The sequence below is a fragment of the Electrona antarctica genome, assembly GCF_951216825.1.
Source record: "Electrona antarctica genome assembly, chromosome: 12".
NCBI lineage: Eukaryota > Metazoa > Chordata > Actinopteri > Myctophiformes > Myctophidae > Electrona > Electrona antarctica.
In genome coordinates, this window is record NC_136793.1 from 45,685,875 (window position 1) to 45,706,404 (window position 20,530).

The 20,530-nt window shown below is 43.6% G+C and overlaps 2 protein-coding genes across 3 annotated transcripts; one reads left to right on the forward strand and one right to left on the reverse strand.

Annotated features, from left to right (window-relative positions):
• Positions 1-3,473: 3,473 nt before the first annotated feature.
• On the reverse strand, positions 3,474-10,065 carry zbtb26 (zinc finger and BTB domain containing 26). Of its 2 annotated transcripts, none has more exons than XM_079517177.1 (5): positions 9,933-10,065; positions 7,505-7,814; positions 6,350-6,477; positions 5,655-5,767; positions 3,474-5,400 (listed from the first exon to the last, which is right to left on the reverse strand). In XM_079517177.1, the coding sequence occupies exons 2-5, from the start codon at positions 7,700-7,702 to the stop codon at positions 4,229-4,231; spliced, it is 1,611 nt and encodes a 536-aa protein (XP_079373303.1). In that variant the 5' UTR covers positions 7,703-7,814; positions 9,933-10,065; the 3' UTR covers positions 3,474-4,228. The 2 variants fall into 2 exon arrangements, with proteins under 2 accessions (XP_079373303.1, XP_079373302.1); XM_079517176.1 differs by having other exon boundaries at positions 3,475-5,400; positions 7,505-7,760; positions 9,933-10,062.
• A 556-nt stretch (positions 10,066-10,621) lies between these two features.
• Positions 10,622-18,016, forward strand: cUnh9orf85 (chromosome Un C9orf85 homolog). The gene is made up of 4 exons (XM_079515614.1): positions 10,622-11,011; positions 11,422-11,528; positions 14,667-14,780; positions 17,638-18,016. Exons 1-4 carry the CDS (start codon positions 10,910-10,912, stop codon positions 17,861-17,863), a joined length of 549 nt encoding a protein of 182 aa, XP_079371740.1. The 5' UTR covers positions 10,622-10,909; the 3' UTR covers positions 17,864-18,016.
• The last annotated feature ends 2,514 nt before the right edge of the window (positions 18,017-20,530 follow it).

Here is a 20,530-nt window from a genome sequence, read left to right on the forward strand (position 1 = left end):
GCCACCTTCTGGAGTTATTTATTTAACTCTTACAATGCAGTCTGTCAGATTATATTCTAATCCTAACTGTAACGGAGATTCTCCTATACTTGTAGGGAACCATCGGAGACGTCTATAAAGGCTCCTAATTTGGGGAAAACTTATAAAGGATCTGTATTTCTTCTTAAGAGCTGGGCTTCTGGGGAGAGAACAGAGCTGGTCACGTTTGAGTCTAAAATCCACCTTTTACTTTGTTATACTCTTAATGATTTACTAATGCTGTACAGTTAGATTCTATTCACTTTATATAAGGCAATATATGATGCTGTGACGTCACACTATCATCCGTTTCCGTGGTAACACTAGCTTAAAGGACCACTTCACCACTTTTCAACTTCTCTTCCTATAATTGGTCCTAACTAATGTTCATGATAAAATACCACAATTTTTTCCTACACAGTCTGTGTCTCATAGGAAGGCTGTGGGCAGTTCAGAAACCCGTCCACCAGTGACATCATCGCTGGTGAATCCAAGCTAATAGAAACGGTAGGCTTTCTTTTCCTGAAAAGTTGCAATGCAAAAGTTGAAGCGATCGTTCTCACGATAATAAAAATCGAAATATATTTAAAACAAATCTTGTTTTAAAAAAAATCTGCCTAATGATGATGTCACTGGTGGACGGGTGTCCGAACTGCCCAAAGCCCTCCTAGACTGAGTAGGAAGAAATGGTGGTGTTTTATCATGAACATTAGTGAGGACCAATTATATGAAGAGATGTTGAAAAGTGGTGAAGTGGTCCTTTAAAAGTCAAATACTTGTTACTACTATGTTACTATATTAGTGGTGCACAAACTGTTTCATGTCATTGTCAAGGACCCCCAATATTCTATGTATTTGGCCACGGACACCCATCTCAAAATATTTTGTTCTACAGGCCCAGAAGCACAGATTTAAGTTCACATGTTCACATATATAGGCTATACACCAGTATTAAAAGATTTGCAAAAATGTTCAAGTTTTTTTTAAATAGCCGATCTACAAGCTCAGTGTGGCATGCACAAAGTGACACGCCATAAGCTTATTATGTTCTATAGAACATAAAGAATCAATTGGCTGAGGCAGAGGCTGGACATTGCACAGGTGACTTTGGCTCATTAGGCCCGCTGGCAGAGCCTGACCACTGCCAGAGCCTTTTGGGGTGGTTCTGGAGAACCGTGGGTTCGACCGACTCGATACTGGGCACTGCACTCCCTGTGGGGGTGTGGAATGCGTGTGTCGAATTTGAAGTTGGTGGGGAAAACGGTTCTTGAGTTACGTGCATTACAACGGTACACACACGCACACACACAGAGACATGGCGCAGTTATAGTAGGATGTCCGTCCATCCGTATATGTCTCTGTGTCTGTATGTCCGAGCACGGAAAGCTGCAACACCATAACTCTGTCATTTCTCGACCGTTTCGGACGTGGGGCGGCTCGCCGGAACCAGGCCGCCTCCAAGGGGGGGTTCCTGGGGGTCTGGATGTTGCGGTGACCCCCGGGGGCCCCAACATGGTAACTAAACTCTGCCATTTCTCGACCGTTTCGGACGCGGGGCGGTTCACGGAACCGGGCCAGCCCCCTGGGCGCGTTCCTGGGGGTCTGGATGAAGCAGGGACCCCTCGGGGACCCCCACACGGTACAGTTGCACCGCTCACTTCACACAGGTGTGATTTTTTTAAATAGCCAAAGAATAAAATAATGGTGGTTGCTTTCTATGTGAGTTCCATTGATCCGAGCAGGAACACTGTGTCGATTGATTGATTGATTGATCATTCAAATACAATTGCTCTGAAAATGCAATTATTAGGACGTAGGCTACATCTTATATTAGGGCGTAAATTCCTATAAAGCTGGGATTACCTTTTTGCGTCAGTTAAGTTGTGCACCCTAATATTATTAGTCGGCAACCATAGAAAATACATTTATGCCATAGATGTAAGTATGCTTATTTATGACATTTTTATGGTGTCTCTGTAGGGGTGTGTGTGTGTGTGTCAACGGTATTTCTTTAGGGGCGCTAGCCCCTCCTATGCCCAGCTTCGTGTGTGTGTACCCTATAGAGCATCGCAGTCCCGCCCTCTTTCAGAACGACAAGGGACCAGGAAATAATTCCCCATTCATTTTCCCCATAGACATTTCAAAATGTATTTATTTAAAGACATTTACACCGTGGACAAAGACAACTAAAAAAATGACAATAAACACAATGTTTTGGGCCAATCAAATAATTAGTAAGAAGAAAAACAAAACAAAGTGTTGTATCCATGCCTTTTTTTCTTCTTACTAATTATTTGATCGGCCCAAAACATTGTGTTTATTGTCATGATGATTTGAGTTGGCTTTGTCCGTGCCATAAACGTCTTTAAATAATTACTTTTTGAAAAGTCTATGGGGGAAAAGAACAGGGAATTATTTCCTTTTCCCTCATCGGGGGCGTGACTGCGACGCTCTACAGTATAGCGATGATTTTATAGGCTGAGGGCTTAAAAAGTGAAGATAAAAAGTGAGGACAGAAATGTGATGACGCCAAAAGTGATTGGCCGGAATGTGATGACGTATGATAAGAGCGCCCCTCACTTCACACATGTGTGATTATTATTATTTTTTTTATAAATTTTGGTTTTACGGTGAAAGTGAATAGTGGTCCGATCGGGCTAAAACCTTTCCCACATTCTTTTGAGTCATAAATACAACATAGGTAGATGACTGGGCCACATACCACGTCTGAGATGCACTTTGTCTTTTGTGGCAGAGGTTGTTTTTTGTTGCGTTTCGTTTATTTACATGAATTCAAAACACGTTTTTTCCACTAGAGAAAGCATGTGTGCTGTCGTCCACAAGAGATGACCATTCTGCTCAGAGCTGTCATATTAATGCACATCGATCTTGTTAACACATGTATGCCCCGAACAGCTAAATGGTAAATGGGGCATTTATATAGCGCCTTTATCCAAGGCGCTTTACATAGATTGTGCATTACATTCACCCATTCACACACACATTCATACACCGATTGCGGCGGAAGCCATGCAAGGTACCAACCAGCACATCGGGAGCAATTTGGGGTTCAGTGTCTTGTCCAAGGACACTTCGACATGTAGACAGGAGGAGCCGGGATTCGAACCGCCGACCCATGGATCATTGGACGACCTGCTCTACCTCTTGAGCCACAGTCGCCCAGTCGAGCTACAGCATATTAATTTAGACAGGAGACAACTTTCACAGTGGTCTATCTATCGTAGTGCTCCTGCAAGAACAAAGACGCTTATACCGTGAACGTTTGTTCAAGACATTATTCTTGTTTAGCTGCATGTCATTTAAATTGTACACTTGTTTCTTGAGTTGAATTGATAAAAGGTACATGATGATTGATGAATAACCATTTGTTGCCGAGCACTGTTGCTACCTGAGGAAGTTAACACTCAAAATGTGTTACTGTGTATATATATGCGTTCTTGTGTCTGAAATCCTAATCAAAACGCTGTAAAGGCAAGGGGTTGTATTTAATAAATTAGTGTTATTTGGCATTGTACAGTTCACAATTTTACCCAGCTGTTAACCATATTGAGTTTGTTAAAAAAAAAAGAAAAACAAAATTATACATACTTTGGCATTACATTTTCCACTCAGTCAGTACTGATTTAAATGTGATGTCATGAAAACGTGAACTCTGGGTTACATGAATACATCGTCTTTCAAGCTTTTCCCGTTTTAACATCCATTTGATTCACATTCACATAAATATTCCTAGAAAGGCTTACAGTGGATACACAATATAGCAATGCATGATTTATCATTTGACAATGCTTCACATGACATGAAAGCAGGTAGCCTAATACATCGTCTTGCAATAAACTAACAGCAATTATTGTGTTTCAGTGACACAAGTATTTCAAGTATAACAAAGGCATGGGATATTGCAGCTAAAACAATCTACTATATATAAGAATTTCACAGAAACCGATCCACAATAATGAAAGCTACATTGAAAGTTAGACACAAACATACCCTCAAACATACAATTTGCTTAGAATTAATGACCACCGGAGAGACGGATGACAGCCGGAATGTAGACAGCACCCGGGAGCAGTATGGGTTGGCGCCCCAGCCTGTGTCTTCGGTGAGGCCTTTAGGAAGGTCATTCAAGCCGCAAGAGGAGCCTGCAGCACCACCGTTGCCCAGGTGGAGCCTGCAGAACCATTGCGGCTCAAGAATCCACCACTCCTGAATGAAGTGTCTGGTGCTGGGAGTCTGGTGCAACGCACAGGTCCTGTGCCTGGTGAGAGCAGGATTGGACCTGGTGAGACGTAGGAGGGGCCCGGACAGGAGTCAACCCACATAAAGGTTTCGCCTGGCCGAACTCAAACTCGAGCCCCCCGCCGCTGCCGCCGCCGCCGCCGTCGTGCAGACCGCTGCGTTCGTTGGCGTTGTCGAAGCTGGTCTTGCCGTGGATCTGCTTGAGGTGCTTGCGGAGGACGGGCTTGTGGGCGAAGACCATGTCGCAGTAGTTGCAGCGGTGGGGCTTGTCGCCGCTGTGCAGGTTCAGGTGGTCAAGCAGCGAGCACTTCTGCGTAAACGTCTTGCCGCAGATCTTGCACTGGAACGGCTTGATGCCGGCGTGGACACGCATGTGGCGGTGCAGGTTGCCCTTCTGCGTGAAGGTCTTGCCGCACAGCAGGCACATGAACAGCTTGTGCATCTTCAGGTGGTTGGCGTAGTTCTCCAGCTGGCGGAAGACGCGCGCGCACTTGGGACACTGGTGGTACCACTGCAGGGGTTTGTCGTAGCCCCGCGGGTGACCGGAGGGGTGGCCGCCGCCGCCCTGCTTTCCCGCGGGGAGAGGAGGGGGGGACGCGGGAGGAGCGGGGCTGAGAGGGAACGACGACGACATGTGTGGCGGCAAGGCCGCCATGTCGCCGGCGCGAGTCACGTCCACGGTGGAATTGATCAGCGAGTGCTGGGGTTGTTCGGGGGAATGCAGAGCGGCGGCGGCCGGCGGGGAGCTGCTGCGGCTGGGGAGGAAGTGGCCGGCAGAGATCGAGCTCTCCGACGCAACGTCGTTCACGGATTCTACCTTCACGATGGTGATGCCGCTGTCCGCCGCGTCCCGGCGGATGCACCTGAGGCTCTGAGTCGGCGGAGGAGGAGGAGGCTGTATAATGACATCATCATCGTCGTCGTCGTCATCACAGTCATCACAGTCATCATCCTCCACCTGCTCAACCTTCTCGTCCTGATATACAGTGTGTGTCTGAGAAGAACACTCCTGCTCCTGCTGGCAGGAGGGCAGAGAGGAAAAAAACCCCACCTCCTCCTTCTCCTTCCTCCTCCTCCTCCTCCTCCTCTCGCTCTCTTCCCTCATCCTCCCCGTGTCTAGGCCTGTCACAAATACACATTTTAGGTTGACGATTAATTGACACACAAATCATTGCGATTAACGATTTCATTGTGTGTTGTTTTCTTCCCGCAGTGAACATTAACATTACAATTTGTATTTCTGTTTCCCCTTTTAGAAATAGTTGATCTACAAGCTTGGTGTAAGCTTGCTATTTTTTGAAAAGACGTTTGAAAACGTACGGACGGACGATTATGCAAAAACGTTGTGGCGATTAAATAATTGTGATTAGGCGTACCCGTGTTGTCCTCCTCTGCCTCCAGCAGGGGGTGCTGAGACGGCCTCGGCGGCTTGATGAACTTGTCCAGGGCTTGGGTGCACTGCTCCACGATGTGGCCCATCTGGAGGAAGCTGGACACAATCACAATCATCTTTATCCCATTGATACCTGGAACGCATCTGTGTCACCTTAGCTTTTAACCGCTTGAAAAATATCAGATCTACAAGCTCATAGCGTGGCACAGAGTGCCGGGTTACGAGCTTGTAGAGCTGCTATTTTATTTTTAATCTTGAAAATGTGTGCACATCTTTGAATATATATTCTTTCACGGATCCACAAATACAGATACTTCTGGGGGTCCTTGACATGAAATAGTTTGAGAACCACTGACATAGAAACAGAAACTTAGAAACATACGTTTTTCAGAAAACTGTCATGATTTAGAAGACTTTTGTACAATCTGGTCTCAGATCTCTTTTGTGCATAGTTCCCATCGTAAGTCGATCGGGGCACGGAAAGAAAATGTAGAAGCTCGTTCCACAAACGGCACACTCTCTTAGCTTAATTACAAACGGCACGGCACAATCATAGGGGTCACTCTTATCTTATTTTCAATAGGCTAGAAATAACCGTGTTTTTCCAGATATTTACAAGTCTTGTTTCACAAACGGCACAGCCATAGGGGTCTCTTTTCTTCTCTTCTCTTACTATACCTGGCCACGGTCAGGTAATGCACCAGCTCCAGCTCGGGGAACTCCAGCTGTCCCGTGTAGCAGGAGAGCAGCAGCCGTCGACCCACCTCGGCCTCCTGGCTCATGGAGATCTGCACCTCCCCAGACTCCTGCTCAGGGACGTACGTGCACACATAGACATCAAAGGGGGGCTTCTTCAGCCCCTGCCCTTTTACCCCGTCTGTAAAACATCTGCCCTTTCCAGACCACGAATGTAGCGTTTACTACATGGTGAAAGAAATGCTAAATGCCACTCCTTTTCCATGCCACATACCGGAAGGCAGCATTCAGGAGAATTGCTTTTTTTCCCCGAAGGCTCCTGAACTTGAACACAGTATTTTGCGTTGAACAAATGTGTTTAGAAATCTATGTCGTACACACCGCATCTCCACTAGCTAAAGAGTGCTGGGTTGCGCCCCGAAAGTAGCTGATCTACAAGCTCTCAGCGAAAATAGCAACGCGTCGCAGCGCGACGCGTTGCTATTTTCGCTTTTTGTCCAAAAGTGCCCTCTTACGGGATTACAGCCCCTGCCCCTCTAACTCTCTCCAAAACCACACACTATAGCGCCGTTTCCTGAACAATTAAGACAAGACGTAACATTATGATGTTTTAGTAATATTGCTCCTGCTGTTGTACATACTGTACTGCCAGCCAACCAGGTGAAGAAATCACAGACTGAGGCTTTGATCTTTAATTTCCTTTATATGAAATATCCCAGACTATTAAAGTTGTATTATGGAAGACCACTTCAAATGCTCTAATCTTAAAATGATAACCCGAAAATAGCCGATCAACAAGCGCATTGAGACCTTGTACATCGGCTCTTTTCGCTGCCCAACATGCTTCCATAGATTAGAAGACAGGCTGGCTTCTATGGAATCCAAATGAATGAAATTAGGGATGCACCGAATGGGAAATTCTTGGCTGAAACCGAATACCGAATAGCCGAATATGATTAATATTATATATTTATTTCATAGGCTACCAGTTTTTGTACCATTTGTACCATTCAAAAATCAACCGAACCGAATACCGAATATTCCGCTATTTGTCCCGAATAGTTTTGGTGGCTGAATATTCGGTGCATCCCTAACTGAAATCAGTCATGGCGACTGTCTGAGAACTTGAATCCATACCTGCTGCAGGACGAACTGGTCGCGCAGGAAGGACGAGCCGGCCGCCAGCACCACCTTGTGGCCGGGGACCTCCAGTTCATTGACGTGCACCGTGACGTCGCAGAAGCGCCGCTGGAGGCGGAGGAGGTTCATCTTCTGCAGCATGGAGTCTCCGAACGTGGGGAAGCGGAACTGGAGGATCACCTGCTTCTGGTCCATCGTGATGTGATGGATGGGGGGGCAGGGCGGGGCGGGGGAGGCGCTCTGAGGTACACACCTGTTCGGCACAAATGCGTGTGTGTCTTTATCTCAATGGACTGCTGGTAGGACCCTGATGGTATAACAGGAAAGGTGGGCACACTAAGGACATCTGGCAACTAAGAAAAAAATACGGTGGCGCAGCTTTCTGCTTCTACGGGCCGACGGCGTGGAACAAACTCCCACTATACATTCGACAGGCAGCCTCTGTAGACATTTTTAAAGCACAGCTCAAGACCTACTTCTAGTTCTGCACTCTTGCTTTTTGTTGAGCCTTTCAAATTCTTGTTGTTATTCATGTCCTCACTGTATTCAGCGAGTGTATTGCCTTATTCGCACTGCTATTATTTTAAAGATTGGAGTGCCATGATTTTTTTCCACCCTAAAACATGATCATCAGGTATTATTATTATATAAGGAGGAAGATTTATTTTCAAAAAACGTGTACAGTATTTGTTAAAATGTCGTTTTGATGTGGACACGCCCACCAGTTCATTAAGTATGCCTGGTTTGCCTGGTGGGTGGTGAAACTGGTGATCTACCTGAACTGAAGCCGCACCCACAGCTGTTGTTGTATGATACAGGGGGAGGGGTTAGGGGAGGGGATGATATTGTGATGTCACTATATCACTGTTTATTTCATTGGCACATTTGACTGTAGGTTTCAGCCTCCAGGAAGAAACCCTAAATACAAAGGGAAGACATCATTGCACATAACAAGCACACCAAGGGGTCTAATGGAGTACTAGAGGAAGAAATAGAGTCCGCAACACTGGTAGAAAACTCTGAAAACTTTACACGCTCAGCTTGAGAGTGTAAAATGAAACCAAATGGAAACTTATAGATCTTTAACTCTTGAGTGTTAAATGAAACCAAATGGACCCGTACACTCTCGAGTTAAATTATTGTTAAACATCTGTAGCCTATTACTTAATTTACAAGAAGTCTACACAATTAGAGAATGTAGAAGAATTGTTAATTTGATCAATGTGTGCCTGTTATTATCTCTCCTATTCCTACATAGTACCACATCAATACAGCATATGGACAAAATCTTATCCTAGGACAACAAAACATTCTAAGTTTTGGGTCCGAGAGGCTAAATGTCATCAAATGGTGGTCCGTGGCTCAAATGCTGAATAAATAATGGACCTTATGAAAAAGGTTGAAAACCACTTATTAACGTTATCCTAACGTTAATGCATTGTTTTAAAAGTCTGGTTACTGCAGGAGACTGCAGTGGAGACCATTTACTAGGACGATTCACTCAAACAATAGTAATTAGATGGAGGAGCTTCCATTCGTTCAGACTCAGCTATGTAAGGGATAATATCTGGCTAGGTGGTCATTGTCGGGAGATAATTCACCGACAGGGAGTTTAACCACCGAGGCGAAGCCGAGGTGGTTACACACTCCCTGAAGGTGAATTATATCCCGACAATGACCACCTAGCCAGATATTATCCCGCTTATTACATGGCTAACTAACATAAATTAATACATTGACCCAAAACACAACAAAAAAAGTATTCCATAAGTTCGCGCTGGCTGCGTCTGCCCAGCTGCAGGGCTGCAGCACTGTCAGAAAACAAGGAAGTGAGTTGATCAAATAGAATCCATTTTCGAGTCCTGCTTCGTCTATTTCTCGCTCAAATGTTTTCAAAAACATTTTTAAGAGCAATGTTTAGCTGTAAATTACATTGTGTGTCACTAGTGTGTGTGTTTACATGGCTGTTATGTTGGAAACGGCAGTAAATCAAGCGGGGCGAAGCCACGCAGCTGGTGGTGCTCAGAGGGTTTGATTAGGCAGCGGTCATTATACAGCGGAGCGGTCATTATCATGAGATAACTCACCGCTGAATTAAGCGATTGACCAATCAGAATCAAGCATTCAACCAAGCCATGTAATAAGCAGTTATAATAACCATAACGGGGGTTACATAAACAAACGGGTTTTTAAGAACACTTTCCTGGTTTTTTGGTGATGATGAAAACCAAAGGTCATAATAAAATAAATCCATATGGATGGATGCTATGATCAATGAACCACCAGCTCGGATAGATAGAAACATAGTCTATGCATTATAATATCTATGCGTGCATATTAATTATCTTACGATCGACGTTATTATTACAATGATCGTGCTATATTTTCACTTTGGGCTAGATTGTAATAAGGAGTTATATTTTACCCGGTGTTCCCCCAGGCAGCTGTTATGGGAGAGTGTATTATTCGTAGATAGAGAGTCAGAATGTAGAGAATAAATAAATGCTCCGGAAGAGAAAAGTTATTCCCTTTTAAAGGGACGGCTCCAACCGTGTTTTCTTTTTTTAGTTTTTTTTTTTTTTTTGTAATTCTGTCGGGTTTAAAAAGCCTAATTTATGCCTCGCCCGTGAGACGGTGTCGCGCGTGGCAAAAAAAGCAGATCTACAAACTCACCACGTGTCGCGTCTGCAACGCGTGGCGAGCTTGTAGATCTGCCTTTTGTTTTGAGGCGCGGCGCCGTCGTACGACGACGTATAAACCCAGCCGCCAGTGTTGCCATGTCCGCTCATTATAAGCGACTGTGTGCTTATTTTCTGTAAATTTGCTTGTAAATAATATTTGATTGATTGATTGATTGATTCATTGATTCATTGTATTTCACACTATATAGAATGGGTACATTTCAAACGTTGGGGCTTGCCTTGTTTCCTAATTACATGTTAAACCAGTGGTTCTCAAATATTTTCATGCCAAGGATCCCCCAAAATAATTAGCCTATGTGTATTTGTTTTCAGACCCACATCTGAAAAGATTTTATGCCAGGGACAAGATGTGTCTGTTTTTATTCTCAAAATGTAAATGAATGAAGATGAAAATGGTCTAAGTATGGGTGCTTGTTCCTCTGCTTGTTTCTCTCGCAAAACCTGGCAGCAACACTCACCCTCCGGAAGTGTCATGGCGGCGACCAGTGTGCTTGTGTTGGTGGCGTGTTGTTGACAACTTTAAAATCACCAAAACTGTGTTTTCATTGATTGAACACAGACAGCGTGAATTTCATTTCACATCAAAGTGTGTGTGTTGTGTTCGCGTTGCCGCGGGTAGATAGTTAGGCGTGTATTTTAATCAAAGTGTGATTTTAAAACCTCCAGAATCTGTTAAAAGTATAAAATAAGAAGAAGCATAATGAGTTCTCAGAAAGGCAACGTGTCTCGGTCTCGCGCGCAGAAGCACCAGAACTCCTTCGCCTACAGGAACGACAAATATGGAGCTACTGCCACAGTGAAGGTACCTGCCTGTCTGTCTGTCTGTCTATCTGTCTGTTTGCCTGCATGTCTGTCTGTCTTGACAAATATGGAGCTACTGTTACAGTGAAGGTGTCAGTCTGTCTGTCTGTCTTTCTTTGTCTCTCTGTCTGTTTGCCTGTGTCTGTCTGACAAATATGGAGCTACTGTTACAGTGTCCTGCCTGTCTGTCTGTCTGTCTGTCTGTCTGTCTGTCTGTCCTACCTAAACATAATACATTAGTAAACTAAAGCCCAAACCACACCAAAGGGTCTGGTCGGGACAAAACGGTGTTTAAGGTAAACCACCTCAATGTTGAAATTGGTTATTTTTATTCTCAACATGCGAATGAATGAACGTAACCTTGGTGTCTGGTGCTCCACTGATCTGAATCTGATCTGCCGTCCGTTGTAGGCAGCCAACTCCAAGATCCACGACGGTCTCTGCCAGCGGTGTAAAGAGGTTCTGGAATGGAAAGTCAAGTACAACAAATACAAGCCGCTGTCACAGGCACGCAAATGGTGAGGAACGTTTTCATATCAGGGAAGACCATTGAGAGCGCCCTGAGTACAACATGATCACAAAAAAACAACAAACAAATAACACAATTTTACATCAGGTGAAATATAGTGTACATTTATATGATGCTAACTAAATACACTGGGGTTTACAGAAAACACGTACAGCCGTTATGTGCTGCATCAATAAGTAGTGCCTTGAATCAATGGTTCTCAAACTTTTTTATGTCAAGGACCCCCAAATTGATGCTTATTTGCCGGCAGGCCTAGCCTGGTGAAACCACTCCCCCTGCTGGACAACATTTGCATTCTGCCAGCAGGGAGAGTCTGGGAACTCTCAGGCAGAGATGATGTACTCCGGTCCAATTCTGGCCGGAGCGATATCAAAACGAGACTGATGACATATTGAAGCGCTGCCACAGCGCAAATGTAAACACAACCTAACAAGACCACAACTCGAAATTATTATGGAGATATCAAATGTTTGTCCCGCTGCTTCCGGGTTCATCGTTTCTGCTTGAGAGATCCCAGATGCAGGCAGGAGGAGGGAACTGGTGAACTCAATACTGCCGCAATCTGGCGAAGTCAGGTTACCGCAGGCCCCCATTTGAAGAGATCTGCCAGGGACCCCCAAGATGTTTACGGCTATAGCATTAATTCTCAACCATTTTAATTTCAAGGACCCCCAGTTTGACATGCATTATTAGGCTACGGTACGGACCCCCATTGAATGGCATTTATATCTCTGAGAACCCAATTTGTATTGTAAAATCAATGTTAATTTAACTCAGACTCCATTTGTTACAGACGACTCATAAAGGTCCTAACTATCTATTATTTAGCTGGGGACCCCCTGGAACTCCCTCAAGGACCCCTGGGATCCACCGACCCCACTTTGAGAACTCTATAGCAGTGGTTCCCAAACTGGGGTCCGGGGACCCCCAGGGGTCCTTGAGGGAGTTCCAGTGGATCCCCAGCTAAATGATAGTTTGGAACCAAATGTTCCATTTGTACACTCTCAGAGTTAAATTAACTGATTTTTAATTGATTTTACAATATAAATTGGGGTCCCAGAGATAGAAATGCCATTAAATGGGGGGTCCGTAGCCTAAATGCATGTAAAACTGGGGGTCCTTGAAAATTAAACTGGTTGAGAATCACTGTATATGGTATATGTTTTCAAATGGGGGTCCGTGGTCTAATTAGTGTCAATTTGGGGGTTGACATGCATGAAAAAGTTTGGGAACCACTGCTCGAGAGTCCTGTATTTTCTGCCATTTGTCTGGAGCGTAAAAGATGAAAGCAGTCTTTCCTTGTCCACTGTTCATTATTGGAATTTTAACTGTAATGTAAGTCTGTGAACGTGTTGGATATCTTGTATCTTGTAGGGTTTAAGCAGACATGCAAAGCAGTGTTTTTGAACATTTTGTGAAAACTTTTGCCAAAAATGGCCAAAAACAGCCTCAAAATACACTGCTTTTGATCAGGCTTAGAGATCGTCTCTGGGGTGGAAACCCTCATATGTCCAAATTAACCCATTCTGGGCGGGAACCCCTTTTGGTGTTTTAAGCATTATGTTATACTTTAGTTATTGAAAAATAGCAGATCTACAAGCACTCTGTGCCGCGCTACGAGCCGTGCTATTTTTGAAGAATCGTGAAAATGTGGCAAATCTTTGAATATATTATATTCTTTCAGAGGGAACGTTTTCAACTCAAATCTTTGCTTCGAGGGGGGGGGGGGGGGGGGGGGCAACATATTTCCTGGAACAACATATTTCCAGCATATTTCCAAATACAGATAATTCTGGGGTTCCTTGGCATGAAAAAGGTTGAGCACCACTGACATAGGAACATGGGTTTTTCAGAAAACTGTCAGGATTTAGAAGACATTTGTAGAATCGTCCTCTGGTCTAATAAATGGGTTTAAGCAGACTTGCAATTGGCATGTGTCGTTGTTGAACATTTTGTGAAAACCTTTGCCAATAATGATGAACGGCCTCAAAATACGCTGCTTTGCTTTTGATCAGGCCTAGAGATCATCTCTGGGGTGGAAACCCTCGTATGTCCAAATTAATACTGTTACTTTTCAGGATTAAAAATTCAGATCTATAAGCTATTAAACGTATTAAACACGTCGCATCGCACTGCGTTTCGAGCTTGTGTGGATCTCCTATACTTTCAGCTTTTGATGCTTTTGTGCGACGCTGTAGCATGATCAAGTAGGGCGTCAATTTATGGGGGAAAAAACAAAACAGTTAAAATGAGAGGTTTCTGCCCACCAGCATGGATAAGGTGACGGTAAATAGAAAAATATTATAAAATAACGGAAATAGTTGATCTACAAGCTTACAACGTTGTAAGCTTGTAGATCTGCTATTTCTATTTTTTTTGTAAAATGTTTGAAAATGAATGGACATTTGTCAACATGGAAACGATTTACGATTCTGCAAAAAAAACAATCGTGATCATCTCAAATAATTACGACTGCCCCTGGACTTTGTGTGGTGGTGGTGAGTGTTTTTTCCACATCTTGTGGCAGTGGTGGAAAGTAACTAAGTACTTTTACAATTTTGAGGTATTTGTACTTTACTTGAGTATTTCCAATACTTTTACTTCTACTCCACTTCTACTCAACATCTCAGAGCCAATTGTTTTTACTTTTACTCCACTACAATTATTTGAAAACTTTAGTTACTAGTTACTATTTTTTATTAGAAAACATACATTAACCACTTCAACCCTATACATTTTGGCCATTTGAAAATAGCCGATCTATAAGATCTGCTATTTTCAATAGATTTTGTACACATTTTGAACTTGTGAAATGGGACATTCTTCAATATGAGTACGTTTACTTTTAGTACTTTAACCCATTTTCGCCTGACACCGATTCTAAAATGCCTTCTAAATCCTGACCTAAGTTTTCTGAAAAACGTAAAATATTTATATAGCAGCATCAAATATTCTTTAATTTTTGAATACTGTACATACTGTACAGAACCCCAAGAGGGGGGGTACCAGTCCAGAAGGGTTATAACACCAAAAGGGGTTCCCGCCCAGAATGGGTTAAGTAAAACAATAGAGTACTTTTTCCACCACTGGTGTGTTAATTTTCTCGTCTCGTGTCTCCTCGTTTCAGTGTGAAATGTTGTCAGAAGACGGTGAAGGACGCGTACCATGTGATGTGCAGGCCCTGCGCCCTCCAGCTGGAGCTGTGTGCCAAATGTGGCAAGAAAGAAGAAATCGTCATTCCGTGAGTGCCTCGACTACAATTCAGACTTTACAGTTTAAAGCATTTAAGCAGACTGTTATCCACAGCGACTTACAATATTAACACTTGGCCATTGGCCGAGATCTACGTCAATTAAAGCTCATTATTTAATAAAACCCTCAACGCCATAGCTATAGATCAATGGCAATTGCGCTTTTATAGCGCTTTCGATCGATCAAGTCATAGTTGCGAACGAAGTGAGCACTAACTATAGAAGCTGGCCGTGTGTGTGTGTGTGTGTGTGTGTGTGTGTGTGTGTGTGTGTGTGTGTGTGTGTGTGTGTGTGTGTGTGTGTGTGTGTGTGTGTGTGTGTGTGTGTGTGTGTGTGTGTGTGTGTGTGTGTGTGTGTGTGTGTGTGTGTGTGTGTGTGTGTGTGTGTGTGTGTGTGTGTGACAAAAACTAAGCCATGATGACTGAAACTAAGAATATACTGTCTATTTCGTCAACAAATAAAAACTAGACTACAATGTTAGGAAGGGACTAGTGGTCAAGAGTGAGTTTGTAGATCGGCTATTTTCAGCAAGTGTAAAATCGGCCATTAGGACGGCATCAAGGCCCGCCAAAATACATTTTAGTCGACTTAAATCTTATGAGATTTAGTCGACTAAAACTAGACTAACATTAAAACATTCCCGGTGACTAAAATGTGACTAAAACTAAATGAAAACTATTCAAAAGACTAAAATCAAAATTTGCTGGCAAAAACAACATTTGGGCGTACAGGTAGAGAGAAGTGCTAAAAGACGTGAGGTGGAGTCTGAGGAGGTGAGTCAATTTACGATTTAGAGATGTTATGCTTTAGCTATTGAAAAATAGCAGATCTACAAGCTCATAGCGCGGCACCGAGTGCCGCGCTACAAGCTTTTAGGTCTGCTATTTTTTTTATCGTGAAAATGTGCCGCAAATCTTTGAACATATTCTTTCAGAGCGAGCGTTTTGAACTCAAATCTTTGCTTCTGGGGAGGTCCCTGGAACAACATATTTTCACATGGGGGGCGGAGGCATATTACATATAATTGTTGGGGTCCTTGACAAGAAATATTGAGCACCACTGATACAGAACAGGGGTCAGGATTTAGAAGACTTTTTTGTCCAGGCCTAAATGGATTAAGAGTGTCTGCTAAATGCCTAAATTGTAAATTGTGGCTATCTATGAACATGTTTTCTCCGCGCCACATTCGACATGTGACCGTCAGTCACCGTCTTCAGCTCCTCTCTCTCTCTCTCTCTCTCTCTCTCTCTCTCTCTCGTCTGTGAGAAAAGGTCGAGAGGAGAAAGGAGAAGAGAAACACACGGAAGGAACTTTTATTTTTATATGGTTTTATAAATGGAAAGAAAAACACAGAAGTCGACGCACTGAATCAGCATGACAATGACATCATCCCCCCACTACCAAAACATGTATTTCCAGGTAGAACATGGCTGCAGTGTTGCGTCAGAGCGTCAGTGTTGTGCAACGATCTGATTCCTGGGAGAAGGGTATACACTTTATGACAGTGGTTCCCAAAAAAGACAAGACAAGGACCCCCAAATTGACACTAATTAACCCATTCAGGCCTGACGTCGAAATTTAAAAAAAAAAGTTTTCTAAATCATGACAATTTTCGGAAAGATTTGAGGCACATTTTAACGATTTTTCAAAAATAGCAGACCTACAAGTTCATAGCGCGCCACTCGGTGGCGCGCTATGAGCTTGTAGATCTGCTATTTTTCAATAGCTAAATTATAACATAATGTTTAAAACACCAAAAGGGGTTCCCGCCCCAAAATGGGTTAATGGTTAATGTGGTTAAACGCTAACGTGACATGCATGCGTTCCAGGTCTCAATGGATTAACCTGCGGATCCCCATTTGAAAATATATGCCAAGGACTCCCATGTAAGAAAAGATTTGTACGGCTCCAGCAGAGATCCTCAATCCGTTCAATTTCAAGTACCACCAGTTTGACATGCATATTACTCTACAGACCCCCATTTAATGGCATTTTTATATCTGGGACCCCCAATTTATATTGTACAACTCTGAGAGTGTACAAATGGAACGGGTCCATTTGGTTCCATTTGTACACACTCTTGAGTTACAGACCCATAAGGGTCCATTTGGTTCCTAACTATCATTTAGCTGAGGACTCCCTCAAGGACCCCTGGGGGTCCCCGGACCCCACTTTGGGAACCACTGCTTTATGATATTGTTATTTACTATTATCAATATATTTTATTATAAATAATCCACAGGTTGACAGACTAGACGTACAGTAGCTAATGCTTTGGACACTTTTAATACACATTTTAGTCGACTAAATCAACTGTAAATTTAGTCGACTAAAATTGTATGATATTTAGTCGACTAAAACTAGACTAACACTAAAACATTCCAGGTGACTAAAATGTGACTGAAACTAAATGAAATCTATTCAAGAGACTATGACTAAAACTAAAATAAAAAATGTGCTGCCAAAAACAACACTGAGTAGTAGTAGCCATAGGGCTCCATTTTCGTCACCGCTTTATCCCTAAACTTCCTTGACTTTTTTTTTACTATTTTTTTTTTACTATTTTGCAAAACATTTTTGAATAGTTAAAATGGCCAGTCTACACTACAAGCTCACAACGTGTCAATGTAGATTGGCTAGTTGAACTATTCAAAAATGTTTTTCTAAATAGTAAAAAAAGGCAAAGACATTTAGGGATAAGGGGTTTAGCGGTGACGAAAATGGAGCCCTTTAGTGTGTTGTTAGCCGAGCTTCGCCTGCAGGGCATGGTGCATCCGTGTCGGAGTCGGAGAGATATCGAACGCCTGCATGGCCTGGGTGTTCATGTTCACGTCTGTCTTCCATCAGGATCGACTCAGAAGAACCAACGGAGGAGGAGAAACAGGAGGAGGAGAAACAGGAAGACGATTGTGGTCCGAATGAGAGAGGGAGCAGACGCAGGAGAAAGGACGTGGATGCCTTGGACAGTGACGATGATGACTTTGGGAGTGATGAAGATGATGATGGGCCTGAGAAGACCAGCAGCAAGGCCGGGACACTGCCTGACATGGCCCACCTTAACGTCAAAGAATAAAAAAACACTCATGGATTTTATTCATTCCTTTTGTTTTTTTTCCAAATACGGCTAATGTTTATCTAACCCTTGTTTCATTTTGAATGCCCTGGCCTGTATGAAGCCTGAATAGTATTTGTTTTCCACCTTACAATATACCGTACAACAACCACATGCAGTGTTTTATTGTATTTTTTGAGGGGCGCTAGCCCCTCCAATGCCCTGTGTGTACCCCATAGCGATGATTTGATTGGCTGAGCACCCCATAGCGATGATTTGATTGGCTGAGCACCCCATAGCCATGATTTGATTGGCTGAGCACCCCATAGCCATGATTTGATTGGCTAAGCAAAGTACATATTGAGGATAAAAAGTAAAGATGGAAAAATTGAGGACGGAAAAGTAAAGGACGCAAATTGTGATTGGCCGGGAGATATAGGGGTGATCAGGTGTGATCAATTGGATAATTTCGGCCCAGTCCACAGCCTGGACAGAGGCCTTTTGTGGCGGTTCTGGACAACCGTGGGTCAGACGGACTCAAAGCTGGGCACTGCACTCCCTGTGGTGGTGCGGAAGTGTAGGTGGGGCCAATGAGAGATGATGTATGATGATAAGAGCGCCACTTACTTCACACGGGTGTGATTTTTTTGAGGGAGATTTTGTCCCCACACGTCTCATATTTGCCATTGACAATGAAAGGAGAAATTAGGTCATATGTGCCCCAAATATGACGTAAATGTGTGGCAACACAAACATTAAATGCCATCGACAATGAAGGGAAAATGTACAGTACGTCATATGTAGACAAGCAAATCGGCTAACCAACCACATGAATTCAGTTGTTCATGAGATGAATCACGATGATGTATAAATGATAAGGGCGCCCCTCATTTCACACGGGTGTGATTTTTAAATTAAAAATGCCTCAAAATTGTACTTGACTACATGTACCTAGTTAGTTACTGACTAATGGGGGGTGACTAATTCAAACTGAAGTGGAAATGTAACTAAAAGTGGAAGTGCTACACAGAGGACATTAATGACGTTCATAGATTGCATTAATGGGTGAGCTCATGGAGGCTTGCTGTCTGTAATGATGTCCTCCTCACATGATGGAGGGGCCTTGTTCTGCTTATTCACTGCAACTCATGACTGCAAGTGCAACGACCTCGAAATATTACTCTGAGAGGGGGCGGCCATGAGGGAACACCTGCACTGCCGCTTACGCAAGCTTAGTTAGGGGAGGTATATTTGACTGACCCTCCAAGCTTAGTTAGGGGAGGTATATTTGACTGACCCTCCAAGCTTAGTTAGGGGAGGTTTATTTGACTGACCCTCCAAGCTTACTTAGCGGAGGTATATTTGACTGACCCTCCAAGCTTAGTTAGGGGAGGTTTATTTGACTGACCCTCCAAGCTTAGTTAGGGGAGGTTTATTTGACTGACCCTCCAAGCTTAGTTAGGGGAGGTTTATTTGACTGACCCTCCAAGCTTAGTTAGGGGAGGTTTATTTGACTGACCCTCCAAGCTTAGTTAGGGGAGGTTTATTTGACTGACCCTCCATCCAATGTAGAGCAGTGGTTCCCACACTATTCAGGCCGAGACCCCAAAAGAGAGATCCAAAATAGCAGATCTACAAGCGACACTCCGTCTTTCCGTCCCTAACTGCTATTGGAGCTGCTTAGTGACCAACAGTATCAGACTGTGGTTGTACTGGTCAGTACAACAGTATCAGACTGTGGTTGTACTGGTCAGCTCCCAGTACAACAGTATCAGACTGTGGTTGTACTGGTCAGTACAACAGTATCAGACTGTGGTTGTACTGGTCAGTACAACAGTATCAGACTGTGGTTGTACGGGTCAGCTCCCAGTACAACAGTATCAGACTGTGGTTGTACTGGTCAGTACAGTATCAGACTGTGGTTGTACTGGTCAGCTCCAAGTACAGCAGTATCAGACTGTGGTTGTACTGGTCAGCTCCCAGTACAACAGTATCAGACTGTGGTTGTACTGGTCAGTACAACAGTATCAGACTATGGTTGTACTGGTCAGCTCCCAGTACAACAGTATCAGACTGGTTGTACTGGTCAGCTCCCAGTACAACAGTATCAGACTATGGTTGTACTGGTCAGCTCCCAGTACAACAGTATCAGACTGGTTGTACTGGTCAGCTCAGATAAAGAAAATAAGATACTCGCACACTGTGGGCTCCGATGCTCGTGAAGTGCCTTTATTGACGTTTCGAGCGCAATGCTCTACCTCAGACTAGAGATGAACACAGAGGAACACATCTTTATACAACCCTCTTGTCAATCATGATCACATGGAATGGGTAACAGCTGTGTACAGAATCACGTGATCAAAACTAGTCAGAGATGGTACAAAAAGCTCACAGAGTAAAGTGACAAATGCATGATAGAAAATAAACAATAAATATATCACAATCAGTCAGCTCCCAGTACAACAGTATCAGACTGTGGTTGTACTGGTCAATTCATAGACAACGCAGACCTTTAATGCATTGCTGTATGAATGCTGTGAGTGTCATGGCCGCCTCAATGCATTTCCAATGGAAGTCACATGGTTTGAGGACTACATTTTGGACTACAAGCTGTTGTATGGCTTTCGGCTGTGTTTCGACTGTGCCCCTCCCCCTCATAAAACACAAGTGTTGTGTCAGACCATGTGA